The sequence below is a fragment of the Dermacentor albipictus genome, chromosome 9, assembly GCF_038994185.2.
Source record: "Dermacentor albipictus isolate Rhodes 1998 colony chromosome 9, USDA_Dalb.pri_finalv2, whole genome shotgun sequence".
NCBI lineage: Eukaryota > Metazoa > Arthropoda > Arachnida > Ixodida > Ixodidae > Dermacentor > Dermacentor albipictus.
Genome location: NC_091829.1, coordinates 89,225,241 through 89,250,865, shown reverse-complemented (window position 1 = coordinate 89,250,865; position 25,625 = coordinate 89,225,241). Strand labels below are relative to the sequence as shown.

Below are 25,625 nucleotides of genomic sequence, written 5' to 3'. Positions count from 1 at the left end.
AGCAGGTTGAACACGTTCGTCTACATATACTCCACTTGTGCCATTTACGCTCCTTTCATTTTTAGTTCCCCAGCATTAGCTTTACGATATACATCGGCGCTGAGTCTACTTGAAGCAACTACTTAAGAAGAAGCTTCAGCTCGGGCCCAACTCCGACGCGGCCTATTCAAACACACGTAAAACGCAGAAACGCTTCTGTGATATAACCCCTGCACCGATTTCAATGAAATTTGTTGCATTTCAAAGATAAAGGTAAATTTTAGTGACTGCTGGTCACGGATTTTTGATTTAGGGCATGAATATTGTTAAAGCAATTTTCAAAAATTCGAAAGTAAGGCATAAATAGCAGGACGTTTGCAAATTAATAGCTCTGCATCAAGAACAAATATCGCGGTTCTGCCAACGGCATCTATTATAGCATTCAAAGCGGACAAATGCTCTGTCAATTGATGTCTTACAAGGATTCGTTACGTTGTGTACAAGGGTTCTATAAAGGCTGTATTTACATATTACTAAATTTCTTGAGATTCATGTATAACATACCAATTTTGTCTGCTTTAGATGCACTATTAGACGCAATTCACATAATTGTGATATCTTTTTCTTTGCTCAGTTACGGAGTTGTAAACTTGATAGTTTCGTTTTCTGAAAATGTTTGATTTTTGTGAATAATTAATAAAACGTTGTGACCAAGATCGAAAATTTCAAACCAACTGTCACTGGATTTTAAGTGTTTCTTTTAAATGCAACAAACCTAGTCAAATTTGGTGCATTGCTGGATGAGAAAAACAAATGATCCTTTTACATGTGTCCTATCTGAACGCATGTAAAATAGGAGCACCAGATAGGAGCACCCGAGCTCACGTACGCGGCAGAAAACTGGAGGTTTGCGACAAGGTTGCTACTTAAATTGAGGACGACGCAACGAACTATAGAAAGAATGATGGGTGTAAAGTTAAGGTATAATAAAAGAGCAGATTGGGTGAGGGAACAAACGCGAGTCAATGATATCTTAGTTGAAATCAAGAAAAACAAACGGGCATGGGCAAGACATGTAATGAGCTGGGAAGAAAACCGATGGTCATTAGGGGTGAAGGACTGGATTCCAAGGGAAGGGTAGCGTAGCAGGGGGTGGCAGAAATTGAGGTGGGCGGATCAGATTAAGAAGTTTGCAGGGACAACATGGCCACAACCAGTAGTTGACCGGGGTAGTGGAGAAGTATGGCAGAGGCCTTTGCCCTGCACTGGGCGTAACCAGGCTAATGATGATGATGATGATGATGACCCGAGCTAAAGCTTCCTCTTAACACGGGAACACACACATAGCAACTGTACATCTACAGGTCTCACTGAAGCAGCAAACACCTAGTCGAAAAATTATGCCAGTATACCACGGAAGTAAAAGCACCGACAGTGAACTGCCCAACTAGAAGGAAATTCAACTACCAAACGTGAATTTTTCCAACAGTATGAATGGCTTAGAACCGCCAAAATATCATATAAAACACAATACATGTTGCACCAAACGTTGCACCACTAGCAGTATTGGAAGCGAAGCCACGAAGCTGAACCGTCGTAAAAGAAGTTGCCTGGACTTTTCTATGACTACGTGTAAATGAACTACTAATGACATTATATTATATATAAGCTAATAGATGGCCCTTAATGTGCATTTTCTGTTTTAGCATTGAAAAGGAAACGTTAAATCATGCAATTAGCCGTGCAACAATATGTCAAGTTGCTTGCAGGCACGCCAAACTCTGCGGTTTAATTTCGAATTATAACTGCTGGTCACTGTAGAAGTGACGAGCCCTTAACCTTTTTTAGGGTTTCCCGGCTCCGAGTTTGACAGCGGAAAGACAACGGAGGCGCCATTAAAGGCACTATACTAGAGGGTACGCCGACGTAATGGCGGGGCTGCGAGAACCAGCCGTGGAACACCGAAAACATTTTCAAAGGTTGCTCGGAGCGGAAATTGCACTTCGCTAGACAAACGCAGCCTTTGACTGATGCACCTATCGACGCATACGTCCAAAAAAAGAAAGCAAATAACACTTACCACATTGTTTCAATTTATTCGCTACATCAAGCCAGGTATCGTTCTGGAGGCTGTTGTCAGGATACGTTTTGAGGTGCTGGTGGTAAAGTAGTGGCCTTTGTCGCACTTCTTCGATCAGCAGCTCATCGCTGCAGAGCGAAGACTCTTCCACACTGCACATCATTTCACAAGGCACACGTAGCAAGAGACACACGTGCACATGCACAAAATCCCAGGCCACCACGCAGCAGCGTCCGATGGCATCGCCAGCTCGCCGGTTTTCTAATAGAGGAATCTGTGGAGGCCGAAAGCCCCGTGACCGGAAGGTGTTAACCGAAACTGCTTCGCGCATTGGCGGCGTCGGAACAATCGTATCTGTGCTTGTTGTCAAAGTAGCGGGTATTCCAACATTAACGCCCAGTCCTGGTTACAAATTTTGCCTACTTTCAGCTCAAGAGGACCGTAGTGTAAACAAACTACTTGCGCTTTGTGTGTTTACGCTTACAATCCCTGTGTACAATCCGCACATTGCGCCCGTAGTCTGAACGCGGCTTTTTTTGCCCTATCAAGCTGCATAATAGATAAGCAGATATATTGCAGTGAAAAAAAAGTAATGCAAGCATTCTCCAATAGCAAATTGCAACATGTAAAAATGAAAACGTGTGTTGCCAATATTTTTCTCAGTAATAGTCCATCGGCTTCTGCATATGCCCGTTATTCTTTGGGAAATCAAGAGAAAGTTTTACAAAGATGCTTGAGCTGCAACGGTGGTTTTTTTACATAGCAAGAGTGCAGTTTTTGTTAGGCGGTGGCTCCATTGGCAGTATCTCACGGTAGACCACGGTCAAACATTTTCTAAACAGTGTGACCTTTGTTTAACGCGAGAACATGTATACGCATTTATTTAGGAGTACGGCAGGTTAGACAGTTTTACAAAGATCCCTGAGCCGCAACGATGGTTTTTTTTTTTTTTACAAAGCAAGAGTGCAATTTTTGATAGGCGGTGGCTCCCCATTGGCAGTTGCCTGCTTAAGAGCGCCATCAAACTTGTTCTAAACAGTGTGACCTTTGTTCAACGCGTGAACATGTATACGCACTTATTCAGGAGTACGGCAGGTTAGATACGGCAGCTTATAGCACTTGATTGGCACTACAGTCAGAAGTAAACGATTATATTACAGAATGGTGTCGCAAAGTTATCCACTAATGAACGGGATGTCAACTAGCAATGCTACGGCTGCCTCTTAAAACCAAACCCTGCCTACTTTTTAGTGTTTTTCTTATTAAGAAAAGGTCTTGGGATGCAAAGGGCAGTATTTTTTCGACGCTTAGTGGACGAAAGGAAAGCTTGCGCAAACCTATGATATTTAGCAAATAATTTCCTAACAGAAAGTAATCAGGTTTATTCTTTCGCGCTCGCCAAAGAACACGGTAGATGAAATTGGCGAAGTATTCAATATACTGTTACTACTGCAATTCAAAAAGGTAGGTGTATAAAATTGGTGTTATTTGGCGCCGTTATATCAGAGCTACGTCCGCCAATATTCCACATGTTTCAAGCGGAAAGAACGAATTTTTCCTGAGACAACGCAGTGGAGATTATAACATATTTTCTTGCGGAAACGTGCAATCAGTAACTTGAAATTATCTGGAGAAATAGAATATCTGTAGCAATTGCTCCTTATCTATGCTTTTGTGGGCTCAACCCTCTATTGCGAAAATTCGAAAGGTCAGTGTCAGTGCTGGTGTGCTTAGTAGAAATTGCGAGACTAGAGCACTACTTTCTGTGTATTCGTCCTCGTAATATGTCACTAAGAACAAAGGTGTTCCGCTTGACTTTGTCTTGCATTACTCGATGCAGCCTTCTCAGAGCACAATTAGGTGAAACTCAGAATAATTGAATGGAATGTTTCATGTGGGGCACCACGTAAGTAGGGCTGGTTACCGCTTCAATTTCGCTGCCAAGACAAGGGCTCTGATTGTTTGATGAAGTTATCTGATATGTATAGCTAATAAATACTTCAGTATTTAACAGGCAGTTATTCATAATTAACTGTGCAAGGCACCAGCGTTTTCTTAAGTACATTTGTTAGAAAATAATATGCTACTTTATAGGCTGTTTTCCTTTACAAAAAGCGAACTGTGTGCCTTCTGTATATTGAGACAATTTGTATAGCTGATGCAAGGAGTTAACGACGAAAAAGAAAAAAACTAATTTTAAATATACAATACCTATTATGTCCTATAGATACCAGCACTGCTGAATAGTGAACTTCATTCATCCTACTAGACTTAATCCTTTACCTTTCTCGAGTTCAGCAGATGTCAGTGAAATTCGCTAGAGACGTTCCTCTTCATATGCACGTCGGTCAAATGCTAAGAAACCGCGTAGCTTAGACATGCACCGTTTTTTTTTTCAACTAAATTCATCAATTGCCTGAAACCACATACATTGTTGTCTCATTGTTTATTGGCCACATTATGTTATGACCTAAATAACGGTATAAGCAGGGCATGCTGGAAATTGTGGTCCCAGTGCACGGCACCCGGCAGCCATTGATACTTCTACTTGTAACGGATGGGTGCATATGTTCACGTTCCGTGAAGAGGGGGCCTATTGCGTGATCTAGTTTATCATGAACCTGCATAATATTAAACCCTACAAAATTCCCTGTACGTTGCAATCGCAAAAATAGGCGTATGTGCGTCTGGTGTACATAAGACATATATAAAGACACGTTCAAAGGCAGGACATCTCTCAGCATCAAGTTGTCACAAAATGCATTAAGTGGTGAATAAATAAGGAGTAGTAGCTCTTACCATCAATAAAGGCCACTTGGGAACGCTTCCGAGAAAGACAGTGAGATATTTACTGTGTGCGGAAAGCCGGTGTCGGGCTTCCAAGAGGGCTTAGCAAATTTGCAACGCTACCAAACTCCGCTCATCTCATCGTATCCGAGAGACAGAGAGATAAAATGAATGGAAAGCTGCAGGATGCTCGTTCTGGAAATGGGGTAACTTATGCACGTGTTTTCACCAACGAACTTTCCTTTACCTTCCTTTATTTGCACAATTTCGTGAACTAATTCCCGCTAAATTTAAGCACTCAAAGCTACGTCGGACATTAAGTTTGTTTTGTCAGAAAATTTACCTTGGTACATGTAATTGATGGTTGAAGAAAAGCAACTTAATTACCGTGAGCGTTACCTAGTAAACAAAACAATTATTAAAATTACGAAAAAACCAAGAAAAACGTAATTCACTACAAGTAATTCATTTCAACTGATTCACGAAGTAAAAGTCTAGTTGATACGGCCCGATATCGGGGAACGGGCTACGAAAGAGGTTAGAAACACACATAGCCCACACGGAAATGGGGGGGGGGGGGGGGCAAGTCACAGGAAAGCCTTCGTCTTTAAAAAGAAAAAAGAATAGCCAAAACGTCAAATAATAACTGTATTATTATCCGAAATCTAATCGAGTTTGCATTTTGGCATGCCTTGTATGTGTTGCGGTGCGTAACGATAAACATTTCATTGCGTTCTGACATGAACTTTGATAATCAAGTAAAAAACGAATTGGACATTTGGGATTTAGTTACAGTGCATTTACCTAAGTATATCACAAATATTCTACGTCGTGCGTCGGAACTTTAAAATTTTCGCGGTTTCGTATGCCTTTTATTTCTGCAAGAATGCGTTATTTATTCCCAATTCATGAGTGCTTCGCGCAGTGAAACTCCGATAGAAACGAACTCAACTGCGCAGTCTGCTGTTGAATGCGAGGGCTGACGGATCCGCCATCTATCGGAAGTGCCTTGCTTGCGTGGTATGACTGATAACGCCGGGCGCTCTTCATAGGCTTGGCTGGCAGCGAAAACACCACGTGGGAGCCCTTCTGGAGCCCCTCTGCAATGTTTTCTAAACGAGCGAAATATTTTACTGTCAAAATATTAGTGTAGGGCAAACACAAAGCACGAAACGGTTTGCGGTCGCTGTCTCTTTGCAGAATGCGTACAGAGCAAGCATCGTCGCCATGGAATCCCCCGAACCAGCTTCTTGCGTGAAAGGTAGGCTCTCGCTGAGACCGAACTACGCGAAGTAAGATTTTATAGCTGCCTGCCTGTATATCCAAGTGGAGCATAACATTATGAAGCCTCAATGCAGCGAGCGCACGGGTCCGCTGCGACCAACTGCGCGTCTGCGTCCATTTAGGCGCCTAAGATTTCGCTTACGCTGCGAGCGCGTTTTCGCGCAGTGCCATGAGCTGCAGGCCACTGCATGTGAGCATTTAACAGTACGCAACCAACCATTGTTGCGGGGATGCTATCAGAGCTATTCTAAAAATAATTTGATATAACTAGGGACTTCTACGCCTACCGTGACTTGTGATGTGCGGTCACGACGATGCGATCTTTTTTTGTTTTCTTTTCTTCTATATTCTTGGATATTGCAACATCATAATTTCTCAGGTTGCGTCGTAGTTTATGTTTATCCGTCTTCTCAGCGAGCAATTTCCTGCTGCGTCTTTTTCTTAATAGAGCACATTCATTGTGTGGTGTTAACACAAACATGACCAACTGCCATGACTTTTTGGGTGCTGCAGTGAATGTAGCAGTGCACTTGAGTGCAGCAGTGAATGAAAGAAGGCGACAGCGAAGAGAGCGTGAGGATGAAAGCGGGAGAGGAGGCTACAGTAGAAGCATGTGGCGGAAAGCGGAGTAGCAGAGTATAGCGAAAGGGTGAGGAGAAAAGCAGAAGGCAGCGATAGACTTGTGATTTTGTAGCCAGCGATTTTGTAGCCAAATAACACTAGTCGAATCCTTAACGTGGCGTGGCCCTCTGCACTGGTAGTCGGACTCTTGTTCGTAGCCTTGCTTTGAAATCGCGATCGCCTTACAATTACGTCGGGCCCACCACGTTATAGGGACTGAGATTAGTTACACGAAAACATTGTGCGAGTCAAAGAGCGAGAGACGTCAGAAATGTTCAGTTGACAGGAGCCGTAAATCTTGTCTTGTCTTGTCTTGTGTCCCAGACAGTGACGCATACCCACTATGGGGGATTGGCCAAGAAGCAGGCGGGTTTTCGTATGCTTAGAAGTAAAGCCAAACTAGATTTACATGTGTGAGCGTGAGACTAGAACTGTAATTTAGACGTGTGATGAAAATATTGCGAAGAATTTTGATAAAATAAGTTAACGTAAATAAATGAAATAATAGAAAATATTGATAATTTTAGAATGTCAGCAAGGTACTCTTTTTGTATCTCTAATAAAATTATAAATTGCAAGAAAAGCATCGCTGTGACTTGATCCCAGTGAGGTCGCACCAAAAGAAAGAATACCTTTTTTCATTCTGCTTCGTCTTCTAATCGAGCAGGGCCAGGCACGAGGCTGCTTCTTGGCAAATCCCCCATAGTGAGTATGCGTCACGGTCTGGGACACAAGACAAGACAAGACACATGCGCCCGCCCCGTACATGAAAGCCGGCAGAGGAAGAACACGGCGGCTGCCAGGCGAAAGCTGTATTATTAATAGTTTTCTCACGACCGATCCACCAGAGTGTTTATTTCACTTGGGAAAAAGAACAAGAATGAAAACTAGTAGGTACCAGAAAGGAGCACGATATCCCATGCTAAAAAATGCACACAGCAGAACTATCACAGAATGACTGCAAATGTTTGTTTAAATAAAGCACCAGCCATTTACACTTTGCCAAAAAAGGGTGAGGCATTGAGCATCAAGATGAACCGACTCGCTTACGTGCAGTTGCAGTAACTCTAGCATGCTCTATTTAACATTCACGGTGTTTGACGTATGGCTCCCTTTCTTCCGGCATGGCACCTAGTGCCTGTATACCACAATCAAAGAAACTATTAACTTGTGGATAAAGTTCCGGGTCACGGGACCAAGGTAAATTCATTCACAGTGAGAGACTTCTTTTTTTTTCAAATTATCTGTTAGCGCAAACACCCATGGCCACCAGGCACATGGGTTTCTCCATCCTTAAACGAAGCATAGTAGCCATATCTTTGTTGATTTATGCTTGCATAGTCAAACTATAGCTACCTATAGGTTCTACAAACGTTTATATTGATTTCGGGAATGTACTTGACGTTAATATTATACTTCAGAGACACTTAGGAGCAAAAAAACACACTGCAATGGGTTCAATAGAAGACGGTTTTGGGCAACCAGAGATCACTTGTAATCCTCTGCATGGTGCCCCCGCTCTTTCTTCAATGCCTTGCAAGGCTACAGGGGAGGGACAGACAGACAGACAAAGAACTTTATTAATGGTCCTGAGGAACCGGCGTTAGGGTACCTCCCTTTTCAGGGAGTCCCCGTAGCCGTCGCGGGCCGCACCCACGTCGGGGTCGGAAGATCGTGGTCCTCCGCCCTGTCGCAGGCCCTCTGGACAGCCCGTAGTTGCTCTGAGAGGTCGCCGCTTTTAAGGGCTGCCTCCCAGTCGGTTAGAGCGGTTAGCGATGAGCTGCGTAACGCAGGGCATTGCCAGAGCATATGGGACAAGGAGCAGTACGCCTCCCCACAGTCTGGACAGTGGGGTTCTACATTAGGCGCGAAGTGACTGAATCTGCCCCTGGAGGGAAATGACGCCGTTTGAAGCATGCGAAACGCCGATGATTGTGGTCCATTAAGGTTAGGGTGTGGTAGCGGAAAGGCCCGCCGAGCAAGTTGATAATGTGTCAAGATTTCATGGAAGGTGAGAAGCGAATCTCTGTACAGCCCTAAGTCGCCGCCCGTGAGTCCACCTGAACCGCCGCGGTGTGTAAGACCTCGCGCACAGTCATGGGCCAACTCATTGGCGTTAACAAGCTCAGAGTGTACATTGATTCCCATATGGGCCGGGAACCATTTGATGCTATGAAAACCAGCAGCCCCCTCGCTGCCGAGGATGGCCGCCGCCTCCTTTGAGATTGACCCGGAGGCGAAAGCTCGGGCTGCCGATCTGGAGTCTGTAAATATATTGGAACGTAGAGGGTCCTTCAGTGCTATAGCTATAGCAACCTGCTCGGCTACTGTTGAAGAAACCTTCCGCACGGATGCTGAATTAATAAGAGTGCCATTAGAGTCAACCGAAACTACGGCATAGTGATCAGAGCACTCGTACTGGGCGGCATCAACGAAACATGCTAGATTCGGAGTGGCAGCAGCGGCTTTTAACAGGGAACGAGCCCTGGCTATCCGGCGCCCTACATTGTATTGAGGGTGGACGTTACGTGGCATGGGATCTACCTTGAACGTATCTCGGACCATGGGTGATAGGGTCACGTTGCGCTCCGTGATTTCCTGGTGACCGCATCCAACGGATTCGAGGATGCGTCTCCCCGCTCGCGATGATGATAGTCGAAATATTTGAACCACTCGTTGGGCCTCGATCACCTCTGATAGGGTGTTGTGCATGCCTAGTTGCATGAGACGCGCGGTGCTGGTAGTGAGTGGTAAACCCAGCACGAGCTTGATGTTTTTGCGCATGAGGGTTTCGATTTTGGCCTCATCCCCTTTAGACCAGCGCAACGCGGAGGCTACATAGTTAACGTGGCTCATCAGAAACGCGTGGTAGAGTCTGAGTAGATTGCTCTCGCTTAAACCTCCTCTGCGGTTCGAGACCCTGGGGAGGGAGGGAGGGAGGGAGGGAGGGAGGGAGGGAGGGAGGGAGGGAGGGAGGGAGGGAGGGAGGGAGGGAGGGAGGGAGGAAGGGAGGGAGATACTGCCCACGACGTCCCATCGTGTGAACGTGAATCGTGGCGCGCAGATTAAGCTTGATTTTTGATGTTCACGCAGATGCCGCTACTTTTGATTTTGACACCTGTGACGGGCAAAATTCCGAAGCTGTCCCTAATTCCATGATTGTGGTCACGGTATCTCATTTGTTTCCTGTGCTTCAGTGTGCCCGACAGCTACACGAGCCTGCTTTATCGCAGAAATTGGCACGAGTAACCCATTTCCTTCATCACTAATCACTACGGCCAGTGTGCAACTGCCGAGGGTCGAACGTAGTGTAGTCGTTATGCTCGCCTGTGTGAGTACGTTGGCAGCACGCGCAACGGCTTAGCCATAGATGCCGCACTACGGACTCGCCTTGAAAGGGCTCCTAAGGTAACGAGATTCGAACATGATGGCATCGCACATGGAAGGTGTGCAACTCGGCAACCATACAACCGGTTCTATTGAGATGTTGGCGCTCGGTCAAGTTTCCAGCACGCTTTTCATATATATCCTAGTCTAGACGCTAGTCTGGCCGTGCTACACGGTGCGAACAGGCTTTGACATGCACCAGCTTGACGGACAGATAGTAGCCACGTCTAAAGTGCGCAGTTTCAGGGCCAAACAATGAAATCTTTGCTTACCTCAGTAAAGAAGCCTTCATTGCGGTGAGGCTACCTTATGTCACTCTGAAAGCTTTCTTACTGAGGGGCCCTCGGTGAAAGCTTCCTTAGTGCTTCCTCAGCATAACGTAGCTCCAAAGCTACTTTCATTCGTCCTTACGCCGCTCCTGGCCCTGAATGAGCACTTCATCTAACTGCTTAACCACGTGACGTTTGCTTGCGCATTCGCTCTGTCGTCCACCTGCGGAGAAGCGCGAGCACGGTACGTCTTGCCAGGCATGTTCGTTTCCGTCACGCGTGAGGCATGAAAACGTTGCTAGGCGTTGCACGACGCCGGCGTGCCAGCGTTGATGGAGCACATCAAGTTTTGCACTGTAATGCGCAGCTTTTTTTAAAGTTTAGTAAACAAAACTAGAAGGAAGCGTCCACGCTTCTCTATATTATCTCTTGAATTTAACGATTGTGTTACGATACAACATTTTTTATTGAATAATGGTGTTCGCGTAAAGCTTTTAAGAGATCATCTCGAACCGAGGCATGCGGCAACCGCTCCTTACGTGAGGACGGGTGAAGGGAGCTTTCAGAGTACGATTCCTTTCTCCATCGGTCCTTCGCTGTAAGGAGGCCTCACGTAAGGTTAGGAAGCGCTCGAAGGAAATGAACGTTTCACTGTTTGGGCCTCAGGCGCTAGCAATACGAAGCGGTTTCTGCCAAGGCTTTGAGTAAGGAGCACCCAGGAGAGAGCACGTGCTGGCAAGCGCACGAGAAGTCTTAGCTTAAGTTTCGCGTTGTTCGAGACTAGCTGAGTGTTCAGAATTATCTGAAATTAGCGAGACGTGAAGTCTATGACTCTAATAAGCAATGTGCCCAAAGTGTCATTCTTACGGTGGTCGGGTGCCGCCGAGCGTGATCAGATGGCTTCTTTCGTAAATACGTTAGTGCTATCGAAATTCGGAACGCATACTTTCGCTTACTTCGTCCTGATTAGTAAACTGCGTGAACAAATATACTCAATATTTTATTGTGAAAAAAGCTGTCTCTTTCGCTCTAGTGTTAGATGCGCTGCGGTGTGATGTGTAGCGATGTAGAAATCGCGAACGTATGTTTAAATAAATTATTTTTAAAAAAAGTAGTTATTGGTCGGCATGGAATGAAGGTGCAGTTACCGCCCCGTAGTAGAAAGGGCCGCCTTAGCATTTATGAAAATTAGGTAGACACTCAAGCTTCGCCTTTAAGAGTGGCACGGGATAGCATAAAAACATCGCTGAATGCTTCTTACGCTTCCTGTTAACCGCAGCTTATGTGACCGCAATGTTGAGCAGGAAACGCTGGCGGCGTGCTATACGCTAAGGCAAGTGCAGTGTAGGTGTTTTTTATTATTTTTTGATGGTGTGCGAGGAACCAAAGGGACCGCGCCAGTCCTAGTATACTTGCGGGCAACTTTCTGTTCCTATGAACGTAGAGCTATGGAGGGAAAGCGTGAGCAAGTGAGAGGGCTTCCGAGTAGAGTCCCGCGTTGTAATACACGTACGTTTCGGCTAAGGAAGAGAAAACATAGAGACCTTAGTAGCGACAGTTAAATAATACGGAACACACCACTGAGCGTAAAGGCTTACTTATACTGCGGATTTTTCCTTCCGCATCAGGGAAAACGTGAAACCGTACTACGTGGAAGCTCCGTCGATTTTAGCATCTCCTCCCAGCAAACTAAAACACTGTCGAACACTGCCGCGTTGCTTAGTGCCAACACGCATGTGCAGCAGCCGCGCGCCCATAGCTTTCCCTTCATTGCCACAAAAAGTTGCCCGCGAGTAGAAGACCAACATCGAACGGCAGCTGGAAAACGCTATCAGGTGAAAGGGGGTTAGTGTTTGAGTTTGCGGGTAACAGTGTTATGTTTTCTCTAGTATTCAAGAAAAGAATCCGACGCCATCATGTCTGTAGATTGAGTGTAAGTGGCCCTTTAAGATTTTGGGGGCATTTTACCTTGACTATTAAATTAGATTATAAACTTGTTAGCTCTACACGGAGGGCCTGCGTTGTTGGGTTTGGGTAGTTAAGTATGAGAGATTCGGAATGGTTGTTCCAGAAACGGCCGTCGACACTGGACGCGGGCCGCGAAGCGTCAAACGCCGACGCTAGATTTTCTGCGACACGGGGTCCTTAACGCTATGACAATAAAAAATTAACCTAGTTTCCTCGAGCGTAATGTAATGGTGTAGATCAGTAGTTTGCAAGCGTTCTGGTCTTTGGAAACCCCACCTGCTTTCTCGCAGTGCAACGGAACCCTCCCGTTGGCTTGGGTTTAGGCACATTGCCCATTCGGACGTGCTTGTGTAAATGCTAGTTTTCGCGTATTGTTTTCGTCTTTTTTAGCTTGACAAAATACCGGAGGTAGAAATTTGACGGCGCCTTTGTGGTTGCCCCTTTTCTTTCGCCCAGGTTTACTATAATGTGTTTAACTGTAAAATGGTTATGATGTCCCATCTTAGTGTGCGATAAAACTCCGTGGTGGATTCCGATATATACTTTGCAAATTAAAAAAGACAAGACTCTCAATATTCAACAGGGAAAATGAAGATATCCATACAAAGGCATACGCTGCGAACGTTTTACGTAAATATTATTTGATCACCTTTTGTATTTTCTCAGTGACCATTGGGATGAAAGGAGAAATTTACGTAGGGATCCCAGGGCATCATTGGAGGTTATGTAACGTAGCATGAGTGCGGTTGCCGTAAAGCTGCGGCTCCACTGACAGTGCGTGCCGTCGGACCTCGCTTACATCTGTTCCATACATAGCCGTGAATGCTGTGCTTTCGTTCACACTCGTATATACCTCGATGCCGTTCAGTTGGACTTCCTTCTTTGCCATCCGTGCCATACACAACGCAGCTCGGTATTTTTCGACCGCAATTATGCGCAACACTTTTATTATATCGGCTTAGTCTTCAATAAAACAAGTTTTAACCCTTAGAAACAAACACACTGTGTTATATGGCTGCTAATGCGTAGTTTATGAAAATTTTTACTTTTTCTGTTATTTTCGGTTTTTCTTATGTGCAAGCCCTTACCAGGAGCCTCTCGTACGTGCTTCGCTGCGCGCAAATCACGTTCGCTCGAGCGAGCATGTAGTACGTGAGGCTCCTGCCAACAAATTGCAAAGAGATTCGCACCTCAGTGGCCGAATGAGTCTCACCCGTGCGTTCCTTGTACGCACTCTTGGTAGTCGTATTTCCTTTGTTTTTCTGAACAACTTTCTGCCAGCTTGATGTAATATATTCAAGCAAAATGTTCCCGGCAGACTTTTAGTGCTTCAAGATGATAATTCCACGGGCCATACTAAGCGTTGAAGGTAGTCATTGGTCAGTTTAGGTACCACCAACTATTTATCCTTGCATATAGCTATATTTTATCATGAGTTCCTGTTTTACGTTTATCTGCCTTATTGCTTATGTACGTCACAAGGGACAGTATGAGCTAGAGGATTAGCGCCTGACTATACCGGGTTTGCAGCGAATGCTTCAGCCTATTTTTAAAGATCACCTGTTGGAGCTAGCACATTTCTAGTCTTTGAGCAGGATTTCACAAACAGGCGGGCATTATCTGCACGAGAAAACTACATGTATATTAGACTAATTAACGTTGTAGTTGCAGACTAACTACAAATACTTACGTGTTACTTTGACTTACATTTTCTCGTGGAACATGCACATTAATTATATTTGTTCTGCTTTCCGCAGACTGTATCTTGAAACACAAACTGAAAAATGCCCCTTTTAGTGTAAAATTACTATGTTACTTTTCATTTACTACAGCAAAGGTAGAGTATGCATGTGTATAATTGGATCCTTATACTAAGTGAAATATCACACATCTTGAAGAAATATAAAGGCAGTTAGGTTTATATTTCATAAATTCGCAAGGCCGGACTCTCCCTCTGAAATTAGGTTAAAAAGTTCTATACCTACTCCAAATAATTCCTTTCCTTCCTTCTGAGCAAGAAGCCTGAAATAAAATCACTCATTTACATAAGGCCTGCACTAACACGGCGCACAAGACAGTATCATCCTGACTCACAACTCCCTATTATGCTCGAAGTGATACGTCGAAATTTTGTTTTTTCCCGAAAGATATCGGACTGGAACGATGGTTTACAAACACACTGACACAAATATATATGTTACCCTGCTTTTTCTTCATTTGTTCGCAATTTTTTGTATGCATTCTATTGCCCCTCTACTTCGACCAAAGGGTATCCAGTATGTACTAATCAATAGCTAAGAAAAAAAGAAATTACTAATGGAACTTGTCCTTAATTACTTTATGGCACATATCATCATCATCATCATCATCATCATTTATTGACCCTTAAAGGCCCCTGTTGGGGTATTACATAAGGGGGGAGCATACATAGAAAAAGAAAGATGCAAACAGTCATGACTGACATATTGCTATTTAGTAACTGCAGCTGGTGATTTTGCAAGCTGTAACAGTTTAACAAAGAACGACGGTCTTGAATCCCAGCAGTCTCATAATATACCTTGGCGACAAAAGCCATGGAGGCCCCAATCACCTTTGCGTTTCTATGCATAATATGACGGTTTCATAAAAAAATAACTGTGGCAAGAGTGCATTTTTACCTCAAGTTCAACTGCACATATCTGGACAACGGCGCCATCCTTGGTATTTGCTCCAAGCGCATATGCCTTTCAAGCTCACTGGATGCAATTCGCAATTGGAAAATATACCACCAATATAAATGTATATATATTTAGTGATATTTGGTTATTTACTAGATTAGGCATTTCGATTTCTTGGGCGAGTAATTTTCACCACTTCTAGTAGACAAGCTAACGGATTCTAATCGCTCCATCAGCCAAGGTGATTTTTTAAGTATTGTTTAACGTCTTCGCACGAAAACCTGGTATATATACGCTGTAAGATATTAGCCTTAATGACTACAAACTACACGTAGTCGTTTCACTAGCAATCGCTCTAGGGTGGTGCCGCACTTTTGTCCAGACTCGAGACAAACTTAATTAGGCTGTTCGCTACGGGTTCTGTCGTGCGGCTCTAAGAGTGGTCACCCTTCAATTCCTTTTTGCTTGCATTTGTGTCCCTACATAGATCACTGAACAACGCAGTCCAGGCTTTTCTAAAAGAAGATACCAACATTATCTGGATGGTTCATTGCTCTTGTTTCACAGATGCTGTTTGATTAGCGAAAATCACAATAAAAAACGAAGAAACTCGGACAGCCAAATCCACAGAATGTAACGTTAACTCATGATGCGTAGTTTTTTTTTTTCAATTCTCTGCTTTGTTTTTGTGTGTTTCCTTGGTCCCTGGTACTAAACCCATCATTAAATTTGACACAATTTGGTTTTTGTTTTATTTTTTTTACTTCAGTGTTACACCTCTGAGTGAATAAAAGTGTTCGGTGGTCGTTCTGGAAACGCATTAGGCAACGCGTGCGCCAAATTTACAAATAAACGTAAGGAATAAAACAGTAGAAATAGCCAGAGTTTTCAGTCTGAACCATGTACTTTCTGGTGCTTTCAATGGCTTCAGACGGCATCAATCACTTCATGCAGTAGGCAAAGACAGAACGTTTGAAATTTATGGCAATATCCACAAAAAAAGAGGCTATAATCCGGCTTCTCCTGTGAAAGCAATTGGCTGTTAGACGGCAGTCCTTCCCTGGAAATCTGAATTTATTTTTACATAGTCACTCTTGCTAGAGTTGCTTATAGCACAGCCATCGCTTGTACTGAAATTTCGCAAAGGAAACAAAATTCCCCGAAATGTGGTCTTTATCGCTAAACACACTTCACCGCGAAGAGCTTGAGAAGCAAACCTTTGATGGCTTCAAAGGGGAAGTACCAGATAATTTTTTCGCTTATTCGTTAAGCTTGGAAGAAGAAGAAGAAGCCGACTAGTGCGGTCGTGCAAACATCGGCTCCCGCTTCGATCAATGTTCTTGCGCCGAATTTTTGTGCCACCCCTGAGAACCTGGTGGCGATCGACGCGTCGTATCGCAAGGATTACGTGGATGCCCATTTTTTGCCGGTGGGTCCATTTTTCGCTTCGTTGGAAACTGTTTTCTGCGTGCCACGTAGAAAAGGTGCCAGCCCCTGGCTCGCGCTGTAGGCCTAGGCCTCACGCGCACGACGGAGTGTAGGCATGGCCTCCGGCTCAGCTGTTGAAGGCATGGAGATCACCCCGGAGGAAGATATCGGATGGACGACAGCCATCACTCGCCGAAGGAGACGCGCATTAGCCGCTGGCGGGAAATCCGTGGCTATAAAGGATACCAACCATGGCGGGAAAGGTAGTCGCCGCACGGCCACCTCGCAGAACGTGCTTAAGCGCGTCGCTACCGCCTCTAGGATCCCGATGCTACCGAGGGATCACATCAAGATAATTGTCCGCCCCCGTGGCGGCCTCGACGTTAAAAAGTTCAGCCTGGTGCATCTCTCCAGAGCGCTGGCCATGGCAGCAGCCTTAGCGCCGGAAGACACGACGGAGGACACGTACTGTCCGAACGGCTGTCAGAACATCTTGGTGGTATCGACTCCGCGGGAAGAAAACGCAAGAGCTTACGCCAAGGTACGCAAGATCCATACGAGGGATGGACCCTTCGAAGTGGCGGCCTACACCGCAGCAGGAGAAGATACATGTAAGGGTGTTGTTCGCGGTATCGACCTGGACATTAGCGACGCGGAACTGAAAACCCTTTTCGTCAATCACCGAAATCCGGGCCTCGTCGAGGTACGTCGGATCAAGCAGACTACAACGGTGGTGGTACTTTTTGAAGGACAAAGAGTGCCAAACCACGTCATTTGTGGTAACGTACTCATGCCCTGTTATCTCTACCGACGACAGATAGATGTGTGCTACGGCTGTGGTGAAATCGGACATAGATCCGACGTGTGTCCCAATCCGGCAAGTGTTAGAAAGTGTAGGGGCTGTGGAATCACTTCCCCACCTGAAGATCATCATTGCGATCCCAAGTGCGCTATTTGCGGTGGCGCACACCCAACTGGGGACCGAAAATGCAGTCGAAGATTACAGATGCCTTACATTGTGAGGCAAAGGCGTCGTAGGCGCCAACGACAGCAAGCACGCTGTACACAGGTGGCCGAAGACATTGAAGACAGCAACAATTCCCAGCGCAAAGGGGACATGCTAGAAAATGACGCCAACTTGCGCTCTCGCACGAGAGGACGCTCCAGCTCACGAGGGCGCTCCCGCTCCAGGGGGCGTTCTCGATCCAGAGGACAACCCAGCTCTGGAGAATCTTCTGGTATTGACCCGCAACCCCGAGGACCTGGGTCAAGATCGAGGTCCCGTTCACAGTCGACCCCAAGAGCAACCTGGGCCGATCGAGTCAAGAACGGAGGCCTTGGGAAAGCAGGACAACCGACAAGGGCAAGGTCCAGGAGTACTAATGGTAGGGCACAGCCGGAACGTGAGTCAAATCCCCGAATATTGGCATTAGAATCAGAAAATCAGAAATTAAGGCAAGAACTGTCTGAGCTCAGGGAGGCTTTCAAATCCTTTAAAGAAAGGTCCGAAACACCCCGTAGTCAGATGGACACAACGGCTCCAAAACCCTTGGCCGGCAAACCTAAACGTAAAGCCCCCCACCCCGTTCCAATTAGCGAAACAGAGGAAGAAGATTTAGAAACCTCTGAGGCAGAGGAGATGGGAGAGAGTGAGGCACCCCCCAAGAACAAAAAAGTCAGAATAGCCGCAAGGTTAGCCACAATAGACAGGACTCTGGCGAAAATCATGGAGCTCATCACTAATCTAGATGCTCGAGTGGGTCAACTAGAAAGGCCCAAAGTTAAGGCAAAGGCAAGCGCAGCGGCTGCATCGGCAGTCCACGGAGGCACAAACGGCAGCCCGAGCGCGGACTCTAGGGGTTCGGGCAATCAACCAGTGGTATCATAATGGCTTCAAACGACAACAATAACATTAAAATATGGCAGTGGAATTGTGCGAGTTTCCGAAGGCGCAAGGCTCCCCTGCAGCAGCTTATTAGATCAGCCAAAGTTAAGCCGCACGTTATTCTCTTACAGGAAACACTAGCTAAGGAGGATATCTCTCTACCGGGTTACAACTCCGAAACCTTGACCATTCCAGGGGGTCGGGGAATAGCGACTTTGGTTCGAAAGGGTACCTCCTATGAAACTCACGAGCTTCCCAAGTACAAGGTTGGTCTAGAAGCACAAATGATTGAACTCATTCTGAAGAACAAAAAAGCAGCTAACGTGTATATAGCTAACGTTTATAGCTCTCCGCAAGATAGGAAAAGGGATTTTAAGACCCTCTTGGGCCGCATTTCCAGTAAGGCAGATACAGCCCCACTCGTAGTGGCTGGGGACTTCAACGCTCCTAACAAAGAATGGGGCTATGGTCATCAGAGCGTCAAGGGTACTAATTTAGCAACCACGGCAAGTGAATTAAAATTTGCTCTTATTACAGATGCTAACTTCCCCACGAGAACTGGTACCTCTACTACCAGAGATACAACCCCCGATCTTACATTCCTTCGGGGAATTGAAGGCTCATGGGACAATCTGCAGGAGAATTTAGGAAGTGATCATTACATAATTGAAGTCATCTTACAGACGCAACCACCACCACTAAGGAAATATGAGTATGTGGACTGGGATCTCTTCCGTAAGTTGCGTAAGGAAACCAGCATAGATGACGAATCTTATGAGGAGCTCTTAGATCAACTAAAGGCAACGATTAAGAAAGCTACTAAAGCAGTCTCAACAGAAATCGAAGTCCCGAAAATGGACTCCAAGCTAGCTCACATGCTGGAAGCGAAAAATTCTCTCCTAACCAGATGGAAGAGTCACAGACTCAATAGAAGACTTAGAGCCAAGGTTGCCCAAGTTAATCGTGATATCGAGACATACGCGGCTCAGCTTTCACGTCAACAATGGGACGAAACTTGCTCAGAAACAGACGGCAGATTGCGCAGAGGAGGCAAATGGAATATATTGAAGAGCCTACTTAATGACAAGCTCTCCAGAGGTACTACAAACCTCGCCATAAACAGACTCGTCAATAAACAGATAGCTATAGGGCGGACAGCAAGAGAGGTCGCAAACGACCTCGCACACATGTACCTGCCACTTAAAAATGAATATGAAAACGAAGAAGAAGTAAGCGAGCCTTACTCCGGAATATCGCAACCGGACTTGGACAGTGACTTCACTGCAGCTGAGATAAGGCATGTACTTTTTAATTTAAATGGGAGATCTGCCCCGGGTCTGGATGGCATCACAAATAAACTTTTGCGAAACCTGGATGATGATGCCATAGACATAATCACGGTCAAAATTAATAGTCACTGGAGATCCGGCACTGTCCCACCGGAATGGAGGGAGGCCAAGGTGACGTTTATACCGAAACCCGGGAAACCACTAACAAAGGAGAACCTCAGGCCCATATCACTTACATCCTGTATTGGCAAAGTAGCCGAACATGCTATTCATAACAGGATAATAGAACACATAGAAAACCAGGAGCTTTTCAGGCACAATCTCATAGGCTTTCGGAAGGCATTATCCACACAGGACGCCATGCTCATGATCAAACGGGCTATTATTGACGACCCTAGCAGGGACGTAAAGGGCATCCTGGGTCTGGATCTTAACAAAGCATTTGATACGGTTGCACATAAACATATCCTACATGAAATCTCAACCTTGAACCTGGGAAGCAATTTTTACAATTATGTGAGGTCCTTTCTAGCTAATCGGACAGCTCGGGTCAAACTCGGTATAGTCACAGGCGGTCCATACAATTTAGGCAACAACGGCACACCACAAGGTTCAGTATTGTCCCCACTCCTCTTTAACATTGCCATGCACAGGCTCTCGGAGGAATTGTCCAAAATTCCGAGCTTGGGGCACGTCATATACGCTGACGATATCACAGTGTGGGTCCCAAGGGGGTCACTCGCAGCACTAGAGCAGACACTACAGGCAGCGGTAGACACCACAGAATCCTTCCTTAAGGGCACCGGACTCAGGCTATCACCTAGTAAATCTGAGCTGCTGCTTTTTAGACAGGGGAGACAAGGTGTTAGAAACCTTGTGCCTTTAGAAACTCTGCCAATAAAAATCACAGACAACACAGGACGGGTCATACCCAGAGTAGAGCAAATAAAAATTCTGGGTCTTCTCATTGACGCAAGGAGCTGTAACGCTACAGCCCTGAACCGTCTCACAGGTCAGGCCAACAGTACTTTAAAGCTCCTGGGCAGGGTTTCAAACCGAAATGCAGGCCTCAAGGAGGACAATCTCATCAGAGCATATCATGCATTTTTCATCAGTCATGTGACGTACATTGCATCATACCTGAACTGGGGGAAAGGAGAGAAGGCTAAGCTAAACGCACTTATACGCTCCGGACTCAAAAGGGCTCTGTGACTCCCGCACGGAACGAGTACCGAACTCCTCAACAAGTTAGGACTACATAACACTATAGATGAGCTCATTGAGGCACATTCGATGTCACAAATTGCAAGACTCTCCAACACTAAGTCAGGGTGTAAAATTCTAGATGAAGTCGGAATACTGCCTCGAGGAGGAGACGTCTCTAAGCTCAAAATACCCAAGGAGGTGGAGACACAATTAGTTGTGGACCCCATACCTAGAAATATTCATCCTGTGTACAACAAAGGCAGAAGGGACGCCAGGGCCAAATGCATTCTGAGTAAACTGCACCAACAACACAGCTCAGCTCTTTTTGTCGATGCTACTCGTTATGGATCGGGCAACCGCTACGCTATTGCCGTGGTCGATGAGAGCGGTAAATTAATAAGTGCGGCGTCAATGAGAACGAGCTCCATTCATGCCGCCGAAGAAGCAAGCATAGCACTTGCAATTACAATGAGGAGAGGCTCCACAATTTTCTCCGATTCCCGTACAGCTATTAGGAATTACTCAGCCGGCTTCATCTCAGCGGAAGCACACAAGCTACTTAAACACAGTATTAATACTCATAATTACGACCAACTGGATAGCTCACACCTAGTCTGGTTTCCGGCTCATCAGGGCCACTCGGTCAGCCCCAGTGGCTGCAATCCTAACGAGCAAGCTCACTCTGCTGTGCGAGGTCTCACATGCCGCGCATCAGATCAGGAACTGCTCCAGGATGACTGCGGCTCCTACAAAGACCCACTTACTACTTTTCACGAGATCACCTCACACTATAGGGACGGCAGAAGATTTTTTCCTCCCCCCCATCAGAAGCTCAACCGAGCTCAGGCAGTCACATTAAGAATGATTCAAACTAAATCTTATCCCACACCTTTTGTGCTTAACAAAATTGACCGGGACTTTCCCGCGGAATGTAAAAGTTGTGGACACACTCCCTGTCTATTAGATCATATGTTCTGGCTGTGCCCCAACCAAAGGGCTTCGGATCTCATAAGTGAGGAGGACTGGAGTCGGCGCATATCCAGCGATGTCCTCCAAGATCAACTCCTGGCCGTCCGGAGAGCTCACGACATCGGGAAAGCCTTTGGCCTACCGGTGCCTACGTGGGCGGAGCCACCAACATAGCCCGGGGGCTTGTGCCCTCGGACCCTAGTTTCTCTGGACTAAAATAAAGTTCTTGCCATGCCATGCCATTCGTTAAGCTTCTGCGTGGACAAAACAAACTACGGTAATTCGCTGGTTCCCAATGGATAATGACTGAGTTGAAACGGGCACAGATGTCGCAGCGAGCTGTAAGCCAATAGGCCTAATGACTTCCGTGTACGTTTGTGTGTCGGTTCTTGGTGCTTTTAAACTCGAATCAGCCTTCTTCTTTGCTTTTTCCAGTGAGTGACCGCTGTCATGACTAGCCTGCTGTGCTCATCGGCATTGCTCCTAGCGCTAGCAGAGTGGGATCGTGATTAGCTTGCTGATATACAAAATCCTCAGCCATGTGATCATATCTATATACCTTCAACATACGTTGTATTGACATCACCCACGTGTCCACCCGGCTCGTCTGTCCATCCTTCGTTTCAGCCTCGTTCTATTGCTGACGGCGCTTGACGGCGAACCTTGTGGGAGAGAGAGCCATCGCAGCTCGCTAAGTTGGCGAGGCTAACCGCACCAGCTCTCCGGCTCCATTGTGCCTTCGAGGAAGCGGCAGGAAGCTTCCGAGTCGACTTCCGCGGCGACGACCGCGTGGCGCACTCCCTGAAGCAACGCCCTCTGCTCCAGGCAGTCGTCGGGACGTACGCAGCTACACGAAACTTCGGCACAGAGGCTGGTCGTGGGTGGACGTGCCCATTGGCAAGGGCAACGGGAGCTGTGCAGACCGGGCCTGACCGTCGTCAACTTCGTGCAAACGTTTCGTATCGGCTACCTTAATGCGCCCTTGCGTATGGCATGGATACAGGGGCGCCGCTGGTCGTCGCATCTGTTGGATATGTTCAAGAAGTCGGCTGTCAACGGCGTCGCTACGAAGTCCACGAATATTTCGAATACCGCTTTCCACGCGATATGAGCAAGGCCGGTGATGAGCTTCGCACCGGCGGAAACTTGGTATTATGGTGAGTTACTTTCCTCACCTATTTGAGGATTCCATCGCCTGTCCCAACGCAAGAGCAGCGTTACGTTTTCAGAGTTCTTGAGATGTCTTGCCAAACAGGTTGGAGAGGAGCCGTCACACGGCGCGAAATTGTAACACGAGATGAGGTCTTCGTGCCGGCTGGTAGCCTCCCCCTGCACTACACACGCATGTCGAGAGGGACAGATCTTCAATGTTGAACGGCATTTGTTACAGTCAGTACTGACTTCACGCTTAAGAAAGGCGATTAGGTGGGAAAAGTGTAGACCCGTGTATTGACTTGGAAATGAGCGAAATAATCTACCAAGAAATGAGTGGGGTAGCAGTGTGTTGTTTGGCATGCACCTTGTTAAGACTCCTTTCGTCCCACTTAAATAAATGTGTACGCTCACTCGTTTTCATAACTTTTCGTTGGTTAAAGAGGTTCGAAAAGGAGAACGTTGAACAAAACCTTCCCCGAAAATGAGCGCTATGAACTTAATATGCTGTTTCGCAGTCAACGTCACTGTCACTCGCCTGGTTCCTCAGCTGTCTCTCGTAGGCGCTGATCTCTCATTAACGGGTCTTCGTACGAGATATTTCGGTGGGTGTTCAACTTTACCAAAAAAAAAGCAAACTTACAAAAGTGTGGAAAAAAAACTATTTTTCGAGAGAGGAAACTACTGAGGCCCGCTTTTTCTTCTCCTTTTCTTTTTTTGTTAGTATTAAATACAAATGAAGACGCTGACCCTTATCTATCTTAAAATCTCATATTTCTGAGAAGTACTTAATCAATCATAAACACGTGAATACGTCATAAATTATTTACGATACCCGACAGCCAAAAGCGAGTGCGGCTGAAAAGACTATGCGCGAACCGATTTGCTCCCAGTTCACCTGCCACCATAAACCGATTTTATCTACCGCAGGGAAAAGACTGGTCATGACGCCTGGTCTGGCACATCTTTGTAGACACTTAAGCAGAAGAATGGCTGAAAGTACCGGGCGCATATGCAGGAATTAACACACGTACTAGCGGCTAAGCAAATATTCTTCAACGCCACATTTCAGGAGGACTCTACGTGGGGTGAACACGAGAGGTTTGCGAAACCCATCAGACATTGAAAGATGTTATTCGCCCTAATCCGGTCCTTTACTAAAATCTACGGCGCAAATTATCGAGCTTTTGCATCCGGGCTCCCTATCCATGCAAAATTCCCAAACATTTGGAAATAGTGTGTTGGCAGAAAATGGGTGGCTACGCGCTTCTCCCACGTAGCGCAGTCGAGGTGCGGTGTTTCTATTCTTGGCCACGGCAGCCGGATTTTTTCGGGCTCGGAATGAAAAACGCTGGTGTGCCATGCTATGTATGCGCGTTAAAGAACGCTTTTCGGATGCACACAGACACACGTTTAATAATTCCCAGAACATTCTATAGCTCGCTGTCAAAAGGTTGCTCGCACAAGCCCAAAGCATATTTAGAATTCTTAGTACAGCAATGAGGCTATGACAAACCCTGTAGCTAATGAATGTTCCCCAATAACCTTTCCCGGCTGGCACAGTACTCTTTAGCAGCCCATTTCATTTTCCATTCATCGCGTACTTTGTCTTCGGGTCTTCGGACATGGCTTGAAGGGCCCCTTTATCGCTGAGATAGGACGTTTTGGACGCATCAGAATAATGGGAAATGGAAACGAAATGGAACGTCACAAAATATGTGTCACGGAGGCTGCACCCAAGGGTCAGTACATGAGTGTATTTGCCGTCTGCCCCCTTCACCCTCCCTTTCAATGCGACTTCTACGGCTGAATTCTGATGTCAATTGTCCGTTCCCAAACCAGCGTCTCCGTCTTTACGGTATGTTTTTTTTTCAGAAACAGTGGTGACATATTTGCACCCAAGCCTTTCTCATTCGCAAGATCCATCGACACCTGGGCAACAGAGGATGAGCCTAACTCCTTCGTCCCAAACCTACCGTGTAGACACTGCACCCTGAGAGCCCACTCCCCAATTCCTTCAGGCGAAGGACGGACACATGACAGCGTAAGCATCCATTACAGAACCTAACAAAAACGTTCTTAGACCAAGCCTCCTCTCTCACACCTACAGCGTGAAAAACTGCGTAATTTTTTTTAAAAAACACTGACTGGCTGAAGTAACGTGAAAGACTAGTCGAGAACAAACAACATATGTTATTGGCGAAGTGAAGGCAACCTTTGCCAGAATAAACTCGGTGTTCTGCAGGGGAAGTCAGGCCTAAAACAAGAGAAGAAGATGATGATGATGCCCTTCATGGGTTTGGCGTTTACCCACTCAAGGGGATCGGCCAAGAGTCGGGCAGACTTTGCTTATGTGTTCAGAAAATGCCGGTAAAAATTTATAATTTTGTTACATGAACTTCAGCGAGGAAAAATTAAAACGGTTCAGTAGACTATCATGCTATCAAAAGGAAAAAAAATTATCTATATTATATAAATGAGGCATTACAGGAGGAATGAAAAGAATAATATGGTCATCAATGAAATCGGTTTGATTCAATAATAATTTTTTCTAACGCCAAGGAAGGAAGCGCCCCAGGGCCGTTCGCGTGCTTGCTCGCACGCTCCTCGTGTTATGGTGCGCACCGACTACGCAGGATTCGACGAGAAACCGGCCGTTAAACG

The 25,625-nt window shown here is 45.9% G+C and overlaps 1 protein-coding gene across 1 annotated transcript in view; it reads left to right on the top strand.

The window, feature by feature from the left end:
* The first annotated feature begins 6,001 nt into the window (after nt 1-6,001).
* The window catches only part of LOC135908920 (polycystin-1-like), a 74,322-nt gene continuing 54,698 nt past the window's right edge, over nt 6,002-25,625 (top strand). The window contains exons 1-2 of the mRNA XM_065440771.2: nt 6,002-6,107; nt 24,837-25,005. Of these exons, the coding sequence (XP_065296843.1) occupies nt 24,998-25,005 (8 nt within the window). The 5' untranslated portion in view covers nt 6,002-6,107; nt 24,837-24,997. The remainder of the gene's footprint in view (nt 6,108-24,836; nt 25,006-25,625) is intronic.